Raw genomic sequence first — 20,332 nt, 5'->3', positions numbered from 1 at the left:
AAATTTCATACAATTCTCACACCTATTTAGAGCAGCCAGGTTGACCCTTGCAAAACAGTGGAAACAAATCACACCCCCTGATTAGTCAAATAGTATAAGAATACTAAATGAACATGCTCTCTTTAAATATATGTTTGCCAAAGCCAATCTAATCTTATCAAATGGTCTTATTAGATCCAATACCCTTGCTCCACATTGCCACTTTAAATCATAACTAACACTTTATTGGTAATCACTTCTGCCATGGAATCCACCCTTATCTCACAGATATCTAATATCATTACAATTTCCTTTCCTTTATAGAGTGTCATACCCACCTACCCCCACCCCCTTTTTTTTCTATTCCCACTCTCCCACTTCTCTCTATTCATCTCTGATGTTCTTGATATAAATATCCCTACTATACTCAGGCAAAATAACAAGTTATACTGTATCCCTGCAGTTAAAGCTTAACCTGACTGTATTTACTGAATAACTTTTACCTGTTACTCTTCACTGTAACACCATGTTATTTTCTTTGAAATATATCTTACAATAAAATTAATATTGAAAAAAAAAAAGATATGATCCCTATACATAGAACTGATATAGCTCTTAGGCCTCGTACACACGGACGGACTGTCCGCTGAAAAAGGTCCGCCGGACCGTTTTCAGCGTACATGTCCGCCCGGAGATTTCTGTCTGATGGTTGTACACACCATCAGACAGAAATCCGCGCGTACACGATACGCGGTGACGTGGCCGCGCCGACGATTATGCGGCGACATGTGTGCGGCACTGGAAGGTCAATGCTTCCACGCATGCGTCGAATCACTTTGACGCATGTGAGGGATGGCGGCCGAGCGGACATGTACGGTGAGTCTGTACAGACGACCGAACATGTCCGACGGACAGACTTCCAGCGGACATGTTTCTTAGCATGCCAAGAAACATTTGTCCGCTGGAAAACGGTCGGCTGGACAGATGTCCGCTGGAAACCTGTCCGGTCGGCCGTACACACGACCGAACATGTCTGCTGAAACTGGTCCGCGGACCAGTTTCAGCAGACATGTTCGGTCGTGTGTACGGGGCCTTAGTTGCTGCTGGCTAGTATCCAGCATTGATTCACACAAGAAATCTGCAGGAAAAGGTAGTTGAACTGTATAAAACAAGAAAGGGATATAAAAAGATATCCAATGAATTGAGAAGGCCAATCAGGAGTGTTCAAACTCTAATCAAGAAGAGGAAAATTAGGGATTCTGTTGAAACCAAACCAGGTCAGGTAGACTAACTAGGATTTCAGCCACAACTGCCAGAAAAATTGATAAAAAAAACACAAATGACTTCAAGTAACATACAGGACTCTCTGAAAACATGCGGTATGGCTGTTTCAAGATGCACAATATGGAGGCACTTGAAGAAAGATGGGCTGCATGGTCGAGTCGCCAGAAGAAAGCCATTACTACACAAATGCCACAAAGTATCCCACTTACAATACGCCAAACAGCACAGAAACACGCCACAAACCTTCTGGCACAAAGTCATTTGGAGTAATGAGACCAAAATTTAGCTTTTTGGCCACAACCATAAACGCTACATTTGGAGAGGGGTCAACAAGGCCTATGATGAAAGGTACAGAGGTGGGTCGCTGATGTTTTGGGGATGTGTGAGCTACAAAAGGTACAGGCAATTTTGTCAAAATTGTTGGCAGGATGAATGCAGTATGTTATCAAAAAATACTGGAGGAACATTTGTATTCATCAGCCAGGAAGCTGCGCGTGGGACGTACATGGACATTCCAACATGACAATGATCTAAAACACAAGGCCAGGTCGACCTGTCATTGACAACAGCAGAATAAAGTGAATGTTCTGGAGTGGCCATCTCAGTCTCCTGACCTCAATATTATTAAGCCACTCTGGGGAGATCTCAAATGTGCAGTTCATGCAAGACATCCCAAGAATTTACAGGAACTGGAGGCTTTTCTCCAAGAGGAATGGACAGCTTTACCATCTGAGAAGATAAAGAGCCTCATCCACAAATACCACAAAAGACTTCAAGCTGTCATTGATGTTAAAGGGGACAATACACGGTATTAAGAACTGGGATATGTAAACTTTTTATCAGGGTCATTTGTGTAGTTTCTGTTGTCATTATGATTTAAAGAGAGTAAACACAGTTGATTGACAATAAATGGCTTCAGCCAAACACTAACTGAGTGTAAGAAATGTTTTTGTGTTATTCATATTCTCGGAAAAATGGCCAAGAAATCATAAATTCTGCCAGAGTATGTACACTTATGAGAACAACTGCATATTATCACAGAAAAAAACAGAGCATATGATGTTTTTTTTTTATTCTTCACGCTGCAATGCACCACATTTGGACAGCACCCATTGTTCGCACTGAACAGTGTGGGTTGGCATCTGCCTGAGCTCAACATTAGTAATAGCCACAAATTGGGCTTTATCAAGCTAGGAGCAGAGAAGCTGGAAATCAGGGAATAAAGAAGGGATTTCCTTTCATATTTCTATAGCAGCTCATTGGACAATCCAATACGGCATGCAGCCTACAGTAGTAGCAGCTTGTAGCAATAGTTTTTAATTAAAAAAAGGAGTAACATGACACAAGGAACAGAGAAGAACATCTTTATATAGGTGTGTCTGGACCTGGCTAACATGTATTGCATCTTCATCATTATGGCCTATGTTATAGAGATACCCTAGATCGCAATAGGAATCTGTATCTGCTGGGGGTTTTTTTTTTTCAACTTGCTATGCATTCCCTTTGATTATCAGTAAAAACATTCAAAACATGAAGGAAGTAAGTACAAGTCAGAGTAATGGATTGTGTAAAATTGGACATTCCAATACTCTTTTTTTTTCTTGTTTGCTTCCTTCTTTGGCAAAGCCATGTGTTACAAAGCCATGATCTGAAACTCTCAAATAACCACAAGTAATGTTGCTTTACCTTTCCGGAAAGTTTTCAGAGCTTCCTCACACAGCCAGGGTTTCCAAAACTCTGCAACTGCTGTGTAAACTTCACTGCCTGATACGGGCAGCTGATCCTAATGGTACAGAAAAAAGAACCTTCTGTCAGGAAAACTCTCATATATGAACTTCACTTTTAAAATTGTTTATAATCATATATACATATTAAAATGTGGTATTAAGTGTAAAGTGAACTGTCAAAACGAAGTGTATACGTTCATAGACCTATATGCAAATACCAAATGTGTATAAATAATTGATACAAAATGACAAAAAAAAAGTCAACAGTTTTAACAGGGCACTTTACACTTATCACCACATTTACCACATCCCACCAATCGTGGGATTTTTTTTTAGTGCTGTAGTCTTTCACTATATTGGCCAAGCGCACCCTTTTTAATTGTACAATATATATTAAAGTGGATATAAACCTGAAAATATTTTTTTTAATGAAGACTTCTTACTGGTACAGTAGAGGATATCAAATCATCTGTGCCCAGTCTTGCCAGGAAGAGTTAATCTAGCTCTGAGCAATCCTCTCGTCTTTTTGTAGTAAGATAAAAAAACAACAGATACGTTTTTTTTATTGATGAAAAGGTGGTATACAGCGTTTGACAACGATACATTGAGCAACATGACCATACAGACAGCCATCAAAAACAAAATACAGCAGTGTTATTATTACTACAATGTCACCACTTCTACTACCCTCAAATTTCCATGCTGTGTTACTCATCCCACATTCAGTCCCAACAACCTGTCCATGACCAGGTCCACCAGGGAAAGCCCCGGCGTATCCAGCCACGGAGCCCAAAGATTCTCCTATTTCTGTGTACTCCCCCTGTGTTGGTAGATAAGTTTCTCCATACGTAGCATATCTCCTATCTTAACAATCCATTCCCTCAAGGTCGGAGGGTTCTCCGATTTCCAGTAAAAAATAATCAACTTCCTAGCCTAGAATAGCACTCTATGAACAGCCTCCCTTGTGTACACCTCCACCGCATACTCCTCCAATACACCCAATAGACATACCCTGGGGTCCACAGGTATAGATACCCCAAATACCGAGTTGACAGTACTCACTACCTCGGCCCTGTATTTATGCAGTTTGGGGCATCTCCACAGTAGATGGATAAGATCCCCATGGTCACGCTTACATCTAGTGCATGTATCTTCATTTTGCATCCCCATCAACTGCAATCCATGCGGCGTATAGTATACCCTAAAGATGATATATAATTGAGTGTGCCGCTGGGCCACATTCAGTGAACAAATGCTCACCCCTTGAAACATCTCTTCCCACTGTTCTCCATCCAGTTGGCCCACGTCCCTCTCCCACTTTTCCCTCACCGGTATTGGATGCTGCCCCAAGAAGTTCTGTAATAGGATAGCATAGGATTGAGAGATAAATCCCTTTGAAGACACAGCATCCCCAATGAGACTGAATACCGGGGTTGGCGACAAATGCCACTCAGAAGACCTACTCTGAGCCCTTACTGCGTGCTGGAGCTGCAGGTACTGAAAAAGCATTGAGGACGAAAGCCCATAGTCCGTCCGCAGATCTGCAAACGGTCTAAGCCTTCCATGTCTAAAAACGTGTTTGACATGCGTGATCCCATATGGTTTCCACCCAGTCCCTATCTGTAGTTTAGCCAGCTCTGTGTAAGTATCATGAAGCCATAGGGGGCTATATTCAGTGTATCCATCAGCCTGTTGAATATACTTGCATTTATTCCACACTTTTTGTATGAGATTGTACGTAGGATATTTCTTATTTGGTTTGGCAAAAGCCAAGGCTTCCAGTGCCATGGGGATGGGTCCATCCCCCACCGTGTGGAGCATCAGTGCCGAGAGGAGCCAGCTGGCTCACTCCCAAAGCACCCCACCAGGTGTTGCAACTCTGCCGCCAGGTAGTACAACCACGGGTTGGGCAGTGCCAGCCTCAGTAGCACTTTAATACTATAATCCACTGCAATATCAAGAATTAAGAAAACAAAATCAAACTATCATATGGCATACAAAATGGCTACATTTGCTTTTTGTAAATAATTGTAATAGCTGACTCCTAGATTTCCTAAAATTGGCAAAATAAAACTAAATATAACTATTGCATCACTGGGACTTGCAATGTGATTATATGAAGATGAACCTCTCATCAGAACTTGAAGAAAATAGAACTGGCTACAGGAAAGTAGGAAACAAGTAGAATCCATGTGTAATGGCACCAGGTAGGAGTCAGTATTTTCATTTTCTGAAAGCCTTGTAATGTACTTTATGTGTAGGGTAGAACTCATAAGTGGCCCTTTGTAATGCTCTTTTGTGCATCTAGATGTTCCCATAGCTGAAAGTCTAGGAAGACTCAGAAGTCAGTAGGATTTTGTGGCAGCTATATCTCTGCTAGGAGAAGGGCACCCTGGGTATGGATAATTAAGGTAGGCAGAGAGCATCCTGAGTTAGTTGCCATGAGGAGAATGATTACTGGTTGTCTATGTGTGAGTGGACCAGACCAGAACAACATGTGGGCAGTTGGGTCTTATTCGTTTAGGAAGTCTGTAGCAGATGAAGGACTTTATGTATTTTATGGGAATACTTGTATTTCCCTGCTTTGGAATGTGGGACTCTGGGACACCCCTCCTATGGATAACAGGCTTCTGGTCTCTCCTTTTATTCTCTCTGAACTATGCTTGGATTTTTTTGTAACTTAAAGTTGAGTGCTGCCACCTTTAAGAGGTGGCTGAAATATTGATTCAAACTGTAAAAAGGCATTTCTGGTGTGAACGCTTCCTTTTCTTAACTTTTAAATGGGGCTCTCTTCTGGAAACTAAACTTGTTGTCCCATCAGGGTCCATTGATTTAAACTTTAATGCCTAATACAGGTGTGCAGAGAACTATCAATGCAATTGGTACCTGTTAAGCAAGGACAGGTTATCCCATAGGTGTCCACACAAGCAGGGTGGAGTAGGATAGCTTCCCTAGGGGGTCCATGTACATTATATACTAATAAGACAAGGCCACTACCCCTGGGTTTGGACAGGAACTGGCAAAGAGTGGATGCACCCTCCTGCTACACAACATATGTAACTAAACAAGTGTCGCACCCTCCTGGGTCAGGTAAGGCTGTTAGGTACATTTAGTTTAGTTCCACTGTAATCAGGCAGGCAGTAGTATATTTAGGTTTTGTTCTGCCCTAGGCCTGACTAAACTCATGCACTCCCTAATTGAAATATGACGACCCCTTCCTGTCAAGGCCACCACCATTGTGTTTAAGATCCGCCTTGAAATTTTTGAGCAGGGACACTAGTTCTGAGAGCCTGTGGCAATGGATTCCCCTAATTTGCATAGATTTCCTCTCACTTCCTGTTTGGCTATGGGGCAGGAAGTGAAGGGAAATTTCTGCAAAGGGACAGGGATGGTAAAAAATAAACTCACCGGAGCTATAACCCTCCCCTACTCTATCCAAAATTAAAAAAATGTGTTGCCTATAAGTTCTAATTTAGGCACAAATGTATGGCGAGGACTAAGAAGATATAGCCATGTCAATGGTGCAGCAAAAAACATATAGCACAGTGAGGAAGGTTTGTGGTCCAGGAAGATAGGACAGCAAAGATAGAAGAAGCATATATCGAAAGCAGTGCAGCCGCTTTATGGAGGCACTAGACTAATTTGCCTCTCAGCCCAGTCCGCCCATCAGACTGGCAGTACACTCTTTTCCGCGCTGCCCCCTGCAAAGTGCTGCCTTAGGTCTGGGCCTTGTTGGCCTAGAGAAGGATACAGCATTGGGAACAGGAGTTAATTATTTAGGGCTGATCATGGTTTCACAGAGTGCTCCTTTGCTACTTCCCCCTGTATCCTGAAACTATCTGGGGGTTTCCAGAACATAGCTGGTGGGGAGGCAGAGACTGCAGCCTGAATATTTATGGGTCTTCTGCCAATCCACGGGGAGGTGTGCTATAAGGTGGGGGACGAGCCCTTAAATAGTCTGAGCCTGAGCAGCAAAAGAAGTCTGCAGCATGCTAGTGTAAAGAAGCATTTCAGGGTCCAGCGAGGAAGAAACCCCATCGAGGGGCTTTGTCCTCCTGGGCCGAAGCCAAGGAAGGAGCCATCAAAAGGCAAAGGTGGTCCCAACTAGGCCTAGCTGGGGGACCTGAAGAGAAAGAATCCCAGGAATCCAGGGGGCCAGGAGAGAGGTAACAGGAGGAAAGTTGGAAAATTAAGCTGTGGGAGAAATCCCAAGTTGTCCCAGAGGCTGAATGAGTCTGCGTCTCCCTCACAAGGAAACAGCCACTGAGATATCGGAAGGAGGCAACAGATGATCCTGTGGTCCTGAGTACAAAACCACAATGCTGTTTAGTCTACAGAAGAAAGATCACAGGCAGCTGGAAGATTACAAGAGAAAAATACAGTCCAACGTGTACCGGTGTAGCCAACCTGGGTTGCAATACCATCAAATTTTGTACAGGCATAGCTGAGGCAGTATAAGCCTTTTTGGGCTAAGTGAACTAGTGCAGCCAGAAAGTTAGTAGTCCTCAACCTCAAACTCAAAACTCAAGTTCTACAGTTACGGGGTATCCCATGCTCCCTACCCCTATCCAAGTACTACTAAAAAATAAAAACAACAAAAAAACAAACCCATAGACTAAATCTTGAGCCAGGGAGGGACTGTCGGAAATGCTGTGTGCCAGCTAAGCGGAGGCTTAATCTTCCAGCGGCTCTTTAGGGGGTGCAGTACACATGAATAGTATAGTGGACATTCAGCTTTCCTATTTGCATTGTAATTGTTTTAGTAAAACAACTATGTTACTTATTTAGCGATCAGAGTCAAAGTAACAAAAAAATAATAATCTCATATGGAGCTGAAATAAATGACTACACACATATGAACTGTTCCTTCCTCTCTTGGGCACAAAGGATGGCTCATCTATTGTCATCTGATGTATACATTTATGGTGTACTTTGTTGTCACAGCTGGGCTCAACTGAAATGATGAAAGGGTGAGGCTTATTAACCACTTAAGGACCGCCTAACGCCGATATACGTTGGCAGAATTGCGTGGCTAGGAACAGGCACGTGCAGGTACGTCGCCTTTAAGAGCCCAGCCGTGGGTTTACGCGCACACGCGACCCAGTCCGAAGCTCCATGCCCGCGGGACCCGCGGACCTGATCGCCGCCGGTGTCCCACGATCGGTCACAGGAGGTGAAGAACTGGGAGAAGTGTGTGTAAACACACCTTCCCCGTTCTTCACTGTGGCAATGTCAGTGATCGTCTGTTCCCTGATATAGGGAACGACGATCACTGATGTCACACGACCAGCCCCGCCCCCCTACAGTTAGAAACACAAATGAGGTCACACATAACCCCTTCAGCGCCCCCTAGTGATAAACTCCTAAACTGCAATTGTCATTTTCACAGTAATTAGTGAATTTTTATAGCACTTTTCGCTGTGAAAATGACAATGGTCCCAAAAATGTGTCAAAATTGTCCGATGTGTCCACCATAATGTCGCAGTCACGAAAAAAATCGCTGATCGCCGCCATTAGTAGTAAAAAAAATGTTATTAATTAAAATGCCATAAAACTATCCCCTATTTTGTAACGCTATAAATTTTGCGCAAACCAATCGATAAACGCTTATTGCGATTTTTTTTACCAAAAATAGGTAGAAGAATACGTATCGACCTAAACTGAGAAAAAATTATGTTTTTTTATATCTTTTTTGGGGATATTTATTATAGCAAAAAGTAAAAAATATTGCATTTCTTTAAAATGTGTTGCTATATTTTTGTTTATAGCACAAAAAATAAAAACTGCAGAGGTGATCATATACCACCAAAAGAAAGCTCTATTTGTGGGAAAAAAAGAACGCCAATTTTGTTTGGGAGCCACATAGTACGACCGAGCAATTGTCAGTTAAAGCGACACAGTGCTGAATCGCAAAAACTGGCTAGGTCCTTTACCTGCATAATGGTCTGGGTATTAAGTGGTTAATAAGGAAATATGGCTTTATATCACCAGTACTCAACACAAAGCATCTTGGGAAAACACAGTCCACCAATGATACAGTGAGGTTTAGTTACTAAAGGAGTTTCAAAAATGTGTTTATCTCACTTTGATAAAGTAACTGGATGTGAAGATAGGAGAGTGTGACCATTCTGCAATCTTGGCATGAATTGGATAAGGATTATAAGGTGACAGTTGTGTGCAGTAAGTATCTTTAGGCTTAAAGAGTATATTTGGTCAAAACTAAAGTCAAAAGGTGTTCAGAAGGCAATTTTCCAAAGCTGAAAAGTGCTGCAACTGTGAGTCAATTTGCATATACACTTACATGGGGGAGTTTGACAGACAGTGTCAGCTGTCAAACTCTGCATGTATCATTCAAATTGACACACCTTAATGTACAGCATCGTAGCCACAATAATAATAACATTAAAAGCCCTATATCCCATCTCATTACTGTGAAAATATGTTTTTAAATGATAACTAAACTATCGAGAGCTAGAACTGGATTGCTCCTTTAAGAATTGATGTCGTAAAAAGTAACATAATAAAATTCCCATAACCAAGGCCAAGTTACAGCGGTCTTTACATTTCTGACATGCTAAAATAAAATTGATTGCGTACTAACAGACTAGGGAGAGAACAGGATTAACAGGATTCAACATTGCTGCATAATTTAAAAAAGCAACTGATCTTCCTCGTTCCTTTCCCTCTGGATCTCATTACCACTTCTAACTCACAACAGTGTGTACAGGACACCTCCTTTCCATGTTGTTGGAAACATGCACAGCAAAGCAAATGAAGTAAATGAAAAGCAAGTACCCCCAAAACAAACAATATGTAAGATCAGTCAATGTAAGATGACTGCACGCTATCAGGTTTTTAGTTCTCTCATCAGAACTTGCTAACTTTTTTTTTTTTTTGCGTATGGAACTACCCGAGTAGATATTATTTTAATTAATTATTAAGGTGGACTCTCACTTTCCACAACTATAAATGTGGCTGAACTGACAGATCAAGAAACTGACTGTGTGGCTTCATGGTGATCATACACTAAATGAGTGTATATGTAATAGATTTACTATCCAATCAGAAATACGATCGGAAGAGCTAAAACATAATTTGACGTGCCATACACTTAAGAATCAAAGAATATCTTACTAGGGTTGCTTTGCTGTTTTTTTTTTCTGATTTGTGTGTAGCGCCTATGCACTTTATAGTACTGGTGCTAGTCAAATTTAAAGTGGAGGTTCACCCTATAAAAAATTTCTAACACTATATCCAGCCCAGTTCTGCATATAAAATGACACTGACCTTTTTTTTTTTGCCGTAGATAGCGTTTAGCCTTAGAATTCACCGCGGCTTCCGGGTAGGGAATCCCGCGGGAGTGGGCGCTCCTATTGACATGCCAATTGATTGACATGCTAAACGACGGCGCACACAGCGCGTCACGACTTCCCGAAGGAAGCTCGGGTCGGCTCGGCTCTACTGGGCTGGGCTGGATGTAGTGTTAGAAATGTTTTATAGGGTGAACCTCCACTTTAAGTATAGATCAGAGTGTAGTTAGACTCTGATCCTGATTGTTAAGTGTGAGAATAGGGCCTCTGTCTGTGCTGTGGGTCATTCTGCTGTATTGGGGTTGTAACGGGAAGGCCCGTGGGACCCAGAAGCTCTTAGGCCGCATACACACGGTTGTTCCAAACCGATGAGAATGGTCCGACGGGCCATTTCCATCGGTTCACCGCTGAAATGGCCTGATGGTCTGATGTGTGTACACACCATCGTTCCAAAAACCGATCGGGTCAGAACGTGGTGACGTGAAACACACGACGTGCTGAATAAAACGAAGTTCAATGCTTCCAAGCATGCGTCGACTTGATTCTGAGCATGCGCGGGTTTCGAACCGATGCTTTTGTGTACTAACCATCGGTTTGGACCGATCGGGCAGCGGTCCATCGGTTCGGTTTTGAAGCATGTTTTAAAATTTTGGACCGAAGGAAAACAGACCGATGGGCTATACACACGGTCGGTTTGGACCGATGAAACTGAACCTCGGTTCATTCTCATCGGTTTTGTCCGACTGTGTGTACGCGGCATTAGAAAGCATGAGCCAGAAAATAATGGTCTTGGACTACCTGAGATGGGACTATTATGTATGTTCTCAAACTCAGTCCTCAAGTGCCCCCAACAGGCCATGTTTTGGGAATTTCTCTTAGATAAAAAAAAGTTGTCCAAAGTACCATGCCATTGATTCAGATTTAAAGCCCCTGTTCAAGATAAAGGAATACCTGCAAACATGGACTGTTGGGGGTACTTGAAGGGGTTCACAGCTCTTGATTGGATAGATTGATAGCAGCGCATTGGCTCCCGCTGCTGTCAATCAAACTCAATGAACCGGGCTCCGGGGGGTGGGGCAGAGTCTGGCTTTCGTGTCTATGGATGCCGAATGCTGGACTCGGGAGCATGCCTGCAAGGTAACCCCCCAGGAGAGCGCTTCTCCTAGGGGTTTATCTGATGTGGGGAGAAGCCATGAGAGCCAAAAAGGGACCCCAGAAGTCAAGGATCGGGGCCACTCTGTGCAAAACAAGCTGCAAAGTGGAGGTAAGTATGATATGTTTATTATAAAAAAAAAAAAAAAAAAAGGCTTACAATCACTTTAAGGACTAAAGTTGAGAACCACTGGTGTAAGACATCGTGCCCAACCGGTCATGTGGCCCATGACCTCCTGCTTTGGAAAGCAAGTAGCAGCAGAGAAGAGCCGCATAAGCCGATGCTTCCTGTATAGCGCCGCCTCCTGTCACAGGGGGAGTGGTACCAAATTCACTCTGCCCTGGACAGCAACAGCCAACAATACCTGAATGGATGACTGTTATTACATGGAAACATAGAAATGTCAGTTTATTAGTGAAATTACAGTGTATATATGGGCATATCTGTTCTGCTGTGGTTACTGGGCTGCTTTCAAACTAATCCACAGGTGCAGCACTGTGCACCTGCAGGGTACCTGCACTAAGCCATAGACTTATTTTTTATTTTTTCATTCATTTCAGAGACTTCTGTTATTACCAGTTTTGGTGCGCTTTCAGAAAGTGCACCACACCTGCAGAGTATAATAGAAGTCTATGCCAAAGTGCAGCTAACCCGCAGAAAAGCCACAGGCATGGGTAAACCACAGGGCATCCATGTAAAAGCAGCCTTAGGCCCCTTTGCCAGGATTGGTCTGATTGGCTCCACCTGTCATTTTTCAGGCAGACCCAATTGGACCCTCCATTCATGTCTATGGAGCGGTAGATGTAAACTGACTCATGTCCATTTTCACCCACCTACCTCCAATCCAATCCACAAAAAAAAAACGAAAAAATTAAGGGGATCTTCTGTCAGGATGGATCAGATCAGAGGGCCCATAGAGTAGAGTGGGCTGTGTCGGTGTTCGCTATGCGTAGTGGACACAGATCTGCATACCTCCCAACTATCTGAGATGGGAATGAGGGACACCTATCAGCAAAAGTATTCAGGCATAGGACACACCCCTTGCCACGCCCCCTTAAAGGAGAATTGTACAAAAAAATAAGATTGGTTAAACCCACAAGTGCTTTTTTTACCACTACTGTTTCTTTATATTGGTTTTTGGAATTTACAAATGCAGAAATTTAGAAATCATATGAAAGTTTAGTGCTGGGAAACACTTTTTGATAGCTAAAAAGGGCATTTTATATACATCTATAGCGATCAGACCAAAATGAGGGACAAATGAGGAGAATGAGGGACAGAGGGACATTGCTCCAAATCAGGGACAGTCCCTCGAAATCAGGGACAGTTGGGAGGTATAGATCTGTCACCTGCCCGCTCCGCTCATTGTGGCCCACAACCAGTTACCAAGTAGCTTAGGCCCTCACTCTGGGCACTAAGGACACTATGACTAAGCATGTTGGTCTGCTAATGGTTAAAGCCCAACTCCGGGCAAATAAAAAATTATTCCCTGCAGCGGGGTTGTTTTGGTCTAGAACAATAAAGAGCATATACTTACCCGATCCTTCACTCTTCCCTGCAACTAAACCAGTCCCCGCAGCTTCTGCAGCCCCATGCTCAACTGGTCCTGATGCCATCAAAATGAGAGAAAGATCTATAGCCCTGTTCTGGATATGAGGACTGGGAGGGACAGTCCACTGTCTGGTCATGAGGAAGTGTGCTTTTGCAGGGGAGCAGAAGGATCGAGTTAGTAAAACTGTTTCTCTTCTCCCCTAGACAAAATGAACAATTAACCATTGCAATGCGGGCGCAGCCACAGTGCAAGGGATCATTTTTAAATATGCCCAAAGTTGGGCTGTGATAGTGGTTCTGTTTGGTAATAAAGTTTATTAGTTAAAATGTATTTAAAGGGGAGGTTCACACAAGAATTGAACCTCTGCTTTTCGGAACCCTCCCCCCTCCGGTGTCACATTTGGCACCTTTCAGGTGGGGGGGTTGCAAATACCTGTATAACACAGGTATTTGCACCCACTTTGGGGCATAGATATCCACAGAATCTGCAGATAATCTACGCCACTTCCTGTCCCTCCCGCTGTCTTCTGGGAGATAGAAGACAGGAGGGACCATTTTGATTGCGCAGCGCGACTCGCACATGCGCAGAAGGGAACCGGGAAGTGAAGCCACAAGGCATCATTTCCTGATGCCCTTAGCGAAGATGGCGGCGGCAGCATCCGAGGACCGAGGCGCGCTGGACAGGTAAGTGTCCAAATTTAAAAGTCAGCAGCTGCAGTATTTGTTAAGTCTAATAAAGGGGCTCAAGTTTTCCCACAACCTTTGTCTCGTGCTTACTTTGAGGCTGTTATTTTGTTATGGTATGATGGGTGTTAATGGAATGTACAATGCAATGCAGTTTTCCATCTGTGTACACTTTTTTAAGTTTCCTGTGACTTCCTCTTGTTGTCCAACCACAATGTTTTTTAGCTTTGTGTAAAGTGGGGTATGGGTCAAACCCAGGGTTGTCTTAATGAGAGGGCACACCGGGGGACTGCCCAGGGGCCCCAGCTGCATGGAGGGTACTCTGAACTTTCCCCAAAGCAGCTGGTTCTTGAGCCCACGCTTCCCCCAAAACTGGGGGCCCCATGATGGCACTGAGAGTGATAGATACACAGGGGAGGCAGTCTGCCTCCTACCTACTTGATGTCTGTTTACCTACACTGTCATCATTGTAGGGGCCCCAGAGCATTACTTTTCCCAGGGGCCCATGATGCTATTTATTGCTGTCTGTGTTACTGTTGGGAAGATTACTTTTGTTTCCTGTCCCAGTGACAGAGAAGTACTGGAACCGCTTCTTGATGGCATACACAGCTCAATGTACTCTATGAAAATTGCATGTAGGAAGGTTAATAGCCTTTATTGCAATCTTGCAATACATTCATCATTCAGATGGATAGATAGGGTAAGGTGCCACAAATATCTATGTGTTAAGTGTGACATGATAGAAATGTGCACATAAACTCAAATCCAAGACCACTGTTGTAGTATTTACACAAAAGCTAGAGCCAGATAGAGCCTAGGAACTTTCAGGGGGCCACAAAATACTCCAATCTATGTACATAGTCTCTAGTGACATCTAGTGGTTACTTTGACAATAATTTCTGTATAAATATTCTCTTAGGCCGTGTACACACGGTCGGACAAAACCGATGAGAATGGACCGAGGTTCAGTTTCATCGGCCCAAACCGACCGTGTGTATAGCCCATCGGTCTGTTGTCCTTCGGTCCAAAATTTTAAAACATGTTTCAAAATCGAACCGATGGCCCGCTGCCCGATCGGTCCAAACAGATGGTTAGTACAGAAAGCATCGGTTCAAAACCCGCGCATGCTCAGAATCAAGTCGACGCATGCTTGGAAGCATTGAACCTCGTTTTATTCAGCACGTTGTGTGTTTGATGTCACCGCGTTCTGACCCGATCGGTTTTTGGAACGATGGTGTGTACGCACATCAGACCATCAGGCCACTTCAGCGGTGAACCGATGGAAATGGCCCGTCGGACCATTCTCATCGGTTGGGAACGACCGTGTGTACGCGGCCTTACACAACAGAATGTATAACCTATATGACTTCTCATTTTACAAACCTGAATGATTATATTTTATGATTTGAAATTTAATAAACATGTTTTATTACATATAAATTGCACGTGAGGGCTAAAAATATGCATGCATCATACATACTAGGCAGAGTACAACTGGGGGGAAACAATGATGGAGAGGGATTTGGATGATGTGGTAGATCACAAGCTCAATAATGGCATGCAATACCAAGCAGTGGTTCCCAAAGTGAGCAAAATAATTAGTAAGACCTCATTTGGAATATGCAATTCATTTTTGGATAAGAGACATGGAGGATCTCAGCTATGAGGAAAGATTTGCTGAACTGAATCTATTCTCTCTTGAGAAGAGAAGATTAAGAAGGGGGGGGGGTATAAATACATAAGTGGTTTCTATAGTGAACTTGGTGTTGAGTTATTCACCTTAAGGTCATCACAGAGGACAAGGGGGCACTCTTTACGTCTGGAGGAAAAAAAGGTTTAGTCTCCAAATATGGAAAGGCTTCTTCACAGTAAGAGCTGTAAAAAAAAAAAGGAGAATTGACTCCAAGTACAGTGGATGGAGCTTGGACTTCACTACCCAGATTCCCTGCACACAGAAGAAGAAAATTAGTGAGTTTTTCGAAACAATTGACCGGAGGTCAGGGCAGAACAGTGAGGGGAACCAGAAAGCGTGGACCTGTTGCTGTGGGGGTCTGCACTGGAGAGACAGCAATGGCGGGCCTGTGTGCTGTGTCCATCGAGGCTGTGGACTGAGCCACTGAGAGCCTCTTGTGCTGTATTCTGTGGGGTACAGACCTGCCACTCCTACTTGTCTGTGCCCACATTAAGAGAGCCTGAACCTGAGATGGTGTGACCCTTTGTCTGTGCTGGGACCAAAGCTGGAGGGAGCTGTTGTCATGTGGGCCTACAGTCAGCGAGAGTCTGATTGTGAAGACCTGATCGTGAGGACCTAGCCTTCCAAGACAAATCTGTTGCATACAAAGAAGTGGTGAGCGGAACAACCCAACTTATTCCCCAACTGCCCACAGGAAATGACATTAGCAACTGCTCCTTACTTAACAGCTCATTAGCCACCCATTCTACAGTTTAAGGGACAGCTTCACATGCACCAATGGCAGCTGGCTTAGTACAGCTAAATAGGTGCCAGGTACTTTATTGCAATCTCCAGGGGTACCTCTTGTCAGGCACACATACACCTACCCACTATTGGGGCAGTATGCATAGCGTGGACTTGAGGAAATTTATTTTTGGCTTACTTAATGCCCTACTTGCATAAATTACAATTTGGTTTAGCATTTCTACAGTTCAGTTGCTTGCCATATTATGGGTCAGTGTGCACTTCATCTAGTACAGCATCTTTAAACGTGTTCAGTAGCCTGTTTAGTGATTCATGCACTGTTTAATTTGCCTTGCCATAATACAGCTAAATAATCTATCATCAAGTTGCTTGTGACCTATTTTCTGTGTATTATTACAGAGTGGTAGCATACTAACACTTATGCAGCCTTTAACCTATAACAAGGTGTATCAGAGCTGACAAAGCGAGTCGTGGAAGAGAACAAAGAACCCATTGTTTTGCCTGCTTCTTTACTACAGGAGATGTGGGAACTTGAACTTAAATTACGATTTTGTGTAAAAAAATTTCAGTAGAGTATTATTTAGAGTAAAAGTGTCCTTTTTATATTAAATTAACTTAACCACTTAAGCCCCGGACCAAAATGCAGGTAAAGGAGCAGGCCCCTTTTTGCGATTCGGGACTGCGTCGCTTTAACTGACAATTGTGCGGTCGTGCGACATGGCTCCCAAACAAAATTGGCGTCCTTTTTTTCTCACAAATAGAGCTTTCTGTTGGTGGTGTTTGACCACCTCTGCGGTTTTTATTTTTTGTGCTATAAACAAAAATATAGCGACAATTTTGAAAAAAATTCAATATTTTTTACTTTTTGCTATAATAAATATCCCCCAAAAATATATAAAAAAATATTTTCCTCAGTTTAGGCCGATACGTATTCTTCTACATATTTTTGGTAAAAAATCGCAATAAGCGTTTATCGGTTGGTTTGCGCAAAATTTATAGCGTTTACAAAATAGGGGATAGTTTAATTGCATTTTTATAAAAAAAAAATTTTTTACTTCTAATGGCGGCGATCAGCGATTTTTTTCGTGACTGCGACATTATGGCGGACACTTCAGACAAGTTTGACACATTTTTGGGACCATTGTCATTTTCACAGCAAAAAATGCATTTAAAATGCGTTCTTTATTGTGGAAATGACAGTTGCAGTTTGGGAGTTAACCACAGGGGGCGCTGAAGGGATAATGTTTCACCTAGTGTGTGTTTACAACTGTAGGAGGGTGTGGCTGTAGGAGTGACGTCATCGATTGTGTCTCCCTATAAAGGGGATGACACGATCGATGCAGCCACCACAGTGAAGCACAGGGGTCTCGTGGTCCCGGAGCTTCGGACCGGGTCGCGGGCGCGCGCCCGTGACCCACGGCTGGGTAGATGTAAAGGACGTGCCGGTAAGTCCATCTTGCCAGCCGTGCCATTCTGCGGCGGTCGTTAAGTGGTTAACCGCTTCCCGACCGCTGCATGTAGATATACGTCGGCAGAATGGCACGTACAGGCACATTGGCACATTGGCGGGACCCCCCCCCCCCGCTGCATGCGGCAGTTGGATTCCCGCGGGGAGCGATCCGGGACGACGGCGCGGCTATTCGTTTATAGCCGCTCCGTCGCGATCGCTCCCCGGAGCTGAAGAACGGGGAGAGCCGTATGTAAACACGGCTTCCCCGTGCTTCACTGTGGCGGCTGCATCGATCGAGTGATCCCTTTTATAGGGAGACTCGATCGATGATGTCAGCCACACCCCCCTACAGTTGTAAACACACACTCCTACACTCCTAACTCCTACAGCGCCCCCTGTGGTTAACTCCCAAACTGCAACTGTCATTTTCACAATAAACAATGCAATTTAAATGCATTTTTTGCTGTGAAAATGACAATTGTCCCAAAAATGTGTCAAAATTGTCTGAAGTGTCCGCCATAATGTCGCAGTCACGAAAAAAAACGCTGATCGCCGCCATTAGTAGTAAAAAAAAAATAATAAAAATGCAATAAAACTATCCCCTATTTTGTAAACGCTATAAATTTTGCGCAAACCAACCGATAAACGATTATTGCGATTTTTTTTACCAAAAATAGGTAGAAGAATACGTATCGGCCTAAACTGAGGGAAAAATTTTTTATATATGTTTTTGGGGGATATTTATTATAGCAAAAAGTAAAAAATATTGATTTTTTTCAAAATTTTCGCTCTATTTTTGTTTATAGCGCAAAAAATAAAAACTGCAGAGGTGATCAAATACCACCAAAAGAAAGCTCTATTTGTGGGGAAAAAAGGACGCCAATTTTGTTTGAGAGCCACGTCGCACGACCGCGCAATTGTCTGTTAAAGTGACGCAGTGCCGAATTGTAAAAACCCCTTGGGTCATTTAGCAGCATATTGGTCCGGTCCTTAAGTGGTTAAAGGAGTTGTAAAGGAAAAAAAAATTTTTGCTGAAATGACTGTTTACAGGGTACTGATTCCTTTTAAAAATTATTTAAAATAGATAAAAATCAATCATATAATGTACCTGCAGTTTCTAGTTTCGTTTTTGCATGTTGTTTCCTGCTTCTGTGATGTACAGAGACACAGAGCCAATACAGGGCAGTGATGGTTTGGAAAATGAAACTGATTGGTACTGAGGGGTTTTAGACACACAGTAATGACACCTCCTTGATTAGTGACCACAGAGAGAAAGCTCCCACCCAGTACTGTGGTTATCAGGAAACAGACAGACAACCAAGTGTGGAGAAGAATTACAGCAACTTGAGAGCAAAAATTAACAATGAGGACATGAAAACAGCACTGCATTAAGGTAAAGGAAGCTATTAAGATAAAAAAAAAATCCTTTACCAACCCTTTAACCTAAAAAAACAGTTCTGAGATATTTGTAAATGTTACACTGTAGGCGTAAATAAAAATTGCACTCAGTATTTTGGATTTAAAGACATTAAAGACATACATTTAATCCAGAACCCTGTGGCATCACATTATTGCTGGCCTAAAGACTTCTGAAAAAGTAAACCCACAAAAAAACATAAAATACTGCCGGGTGACCATCAGAGAGGTTAAGCACAGTATTGAGCTTTAAAATCGCCCCTTGCACTTAACTGACAAACTTCAAACTTATCAACATCTGTTTTACTGATATCACTCTTGTAAGAGATATGGTATACACGTGTCTTTGAAGGCAAACTATTTATATTTTTTGTTTTATGAAGAGCTCATTTATTAGTGATTCTCACTTCATGAGGTGTAAGAATTCAAATGCCAATACATTTCATATTAGAACATACCTGTGGCCAGTAGTCATGGTTGCCAAGTGCAGGAAATACAAGCATGTTGGGTAAGAGCTTGCGAATGGTGGTGGTCATGTTTTTAATGACTTCTATTACTATTTTTGTAGATAGTTCATTTACAGGAACATGAGGGGGACTATCCCTGTAAAAAAAAAGAAAATAAGACATAGGTTACATATACAGTTGTATTCAAAATTATTCAACCCCCACTGAAATTGATTGTTTTGGCCAGTTTGACATTGATTTTGATCATCCTGTCATCCTGCTTACAATTAAATCAAAGAGGCACGTGTAGGTCAGACAAATATAACATAACATTTATAATGAAATAACCACAAATGTCTTTTCTGTGCTCACATCATTATCAGTTTTATTCAACCCCCAATTGACATTCAATCTTAGTACTTAGGACAACATCCTTTTACAGTTATAACAGCTTTTAAACTTGAAGCATAGCTTGACACAAGTGTCTTGCAGCGATCTACGGGTATCTTGGCCCATTCGTCATGGGCAAAAGCCTCCAGTTCAGTCACATTCTTAGGCTTGCGCACTGCAACTGCTTTCTTTAAGTCCCACCAGAGGTTCTCAATCGGATTTAAGTCTGGTGACTGCGATGGCCACTCCAAAATGTTCCAGCCTTTAATCTGCAACCATGCTCTAGTGGACTTAAAGGTATGCTTGGGATCATTGTCCTGTTGAAAGGTCCAACGTCTCCCAAGCCTCAGGTTTGTGACGGACTGCATCACATTGTTATCCACTATCTCCTGGTACTGAAGAGAATTCATGGTACCTTGCACACGCTGAAGCTTCCCTGTACCTGCAGAAGCAAAACAGCCCCAAAGCATGATTGACCCCCCGCCATGCTTCACAGTAGGCAAGG

The 20,332-nt window shown here is 42.8% G+C and overlaps 1 protein-coding gene across 1 annotated transcript in view; it reads right to left on the bottom strand.

The window, feature by feature from the left end:
* SMPDL3A (sphingomyelin phosphodiesterase acid like 3A) overlaps positions 1-20,332 on the bottom strand; it is a 68,508-nt gene that overhangs the window by 22,866 nt on the left and 25,310 nt on the right. The window contains exons 3-4 of the mRNA XM_040350338.1: positions 19,450-19,594; positions 2,950-3,046 (exon numbers count right to left, since the gene is read on the bottom strand). Of these exons, the coding sequence (XP_040206272.1) occupies positions 2,950-3,046; positions 19,450-19,594 (242 nt within the window). The remainder of the gene's footprint in view (positions 1-2,949; positions 3,047-19,449; positions 19,595-20,332) is intronic.

Source organism: Rana temporaria, chromosome 4, assembly GCF_905171775.1.
Source record: "Rana temporaria chromosome 4, aRanTem1.1, whole genome shotgun sequence".
Classification (NCBI taxonomy): Eukaryota; Metazoa; Chordata; class Amphibia; order Anura; family Ranidae; genus Rana; species Rana temporaria.
The sequence above is the reverse complement of the archived record's forward strand: the minus strand, read 5'-3'. Positions and strand labels throughout refer to the sequence as shown.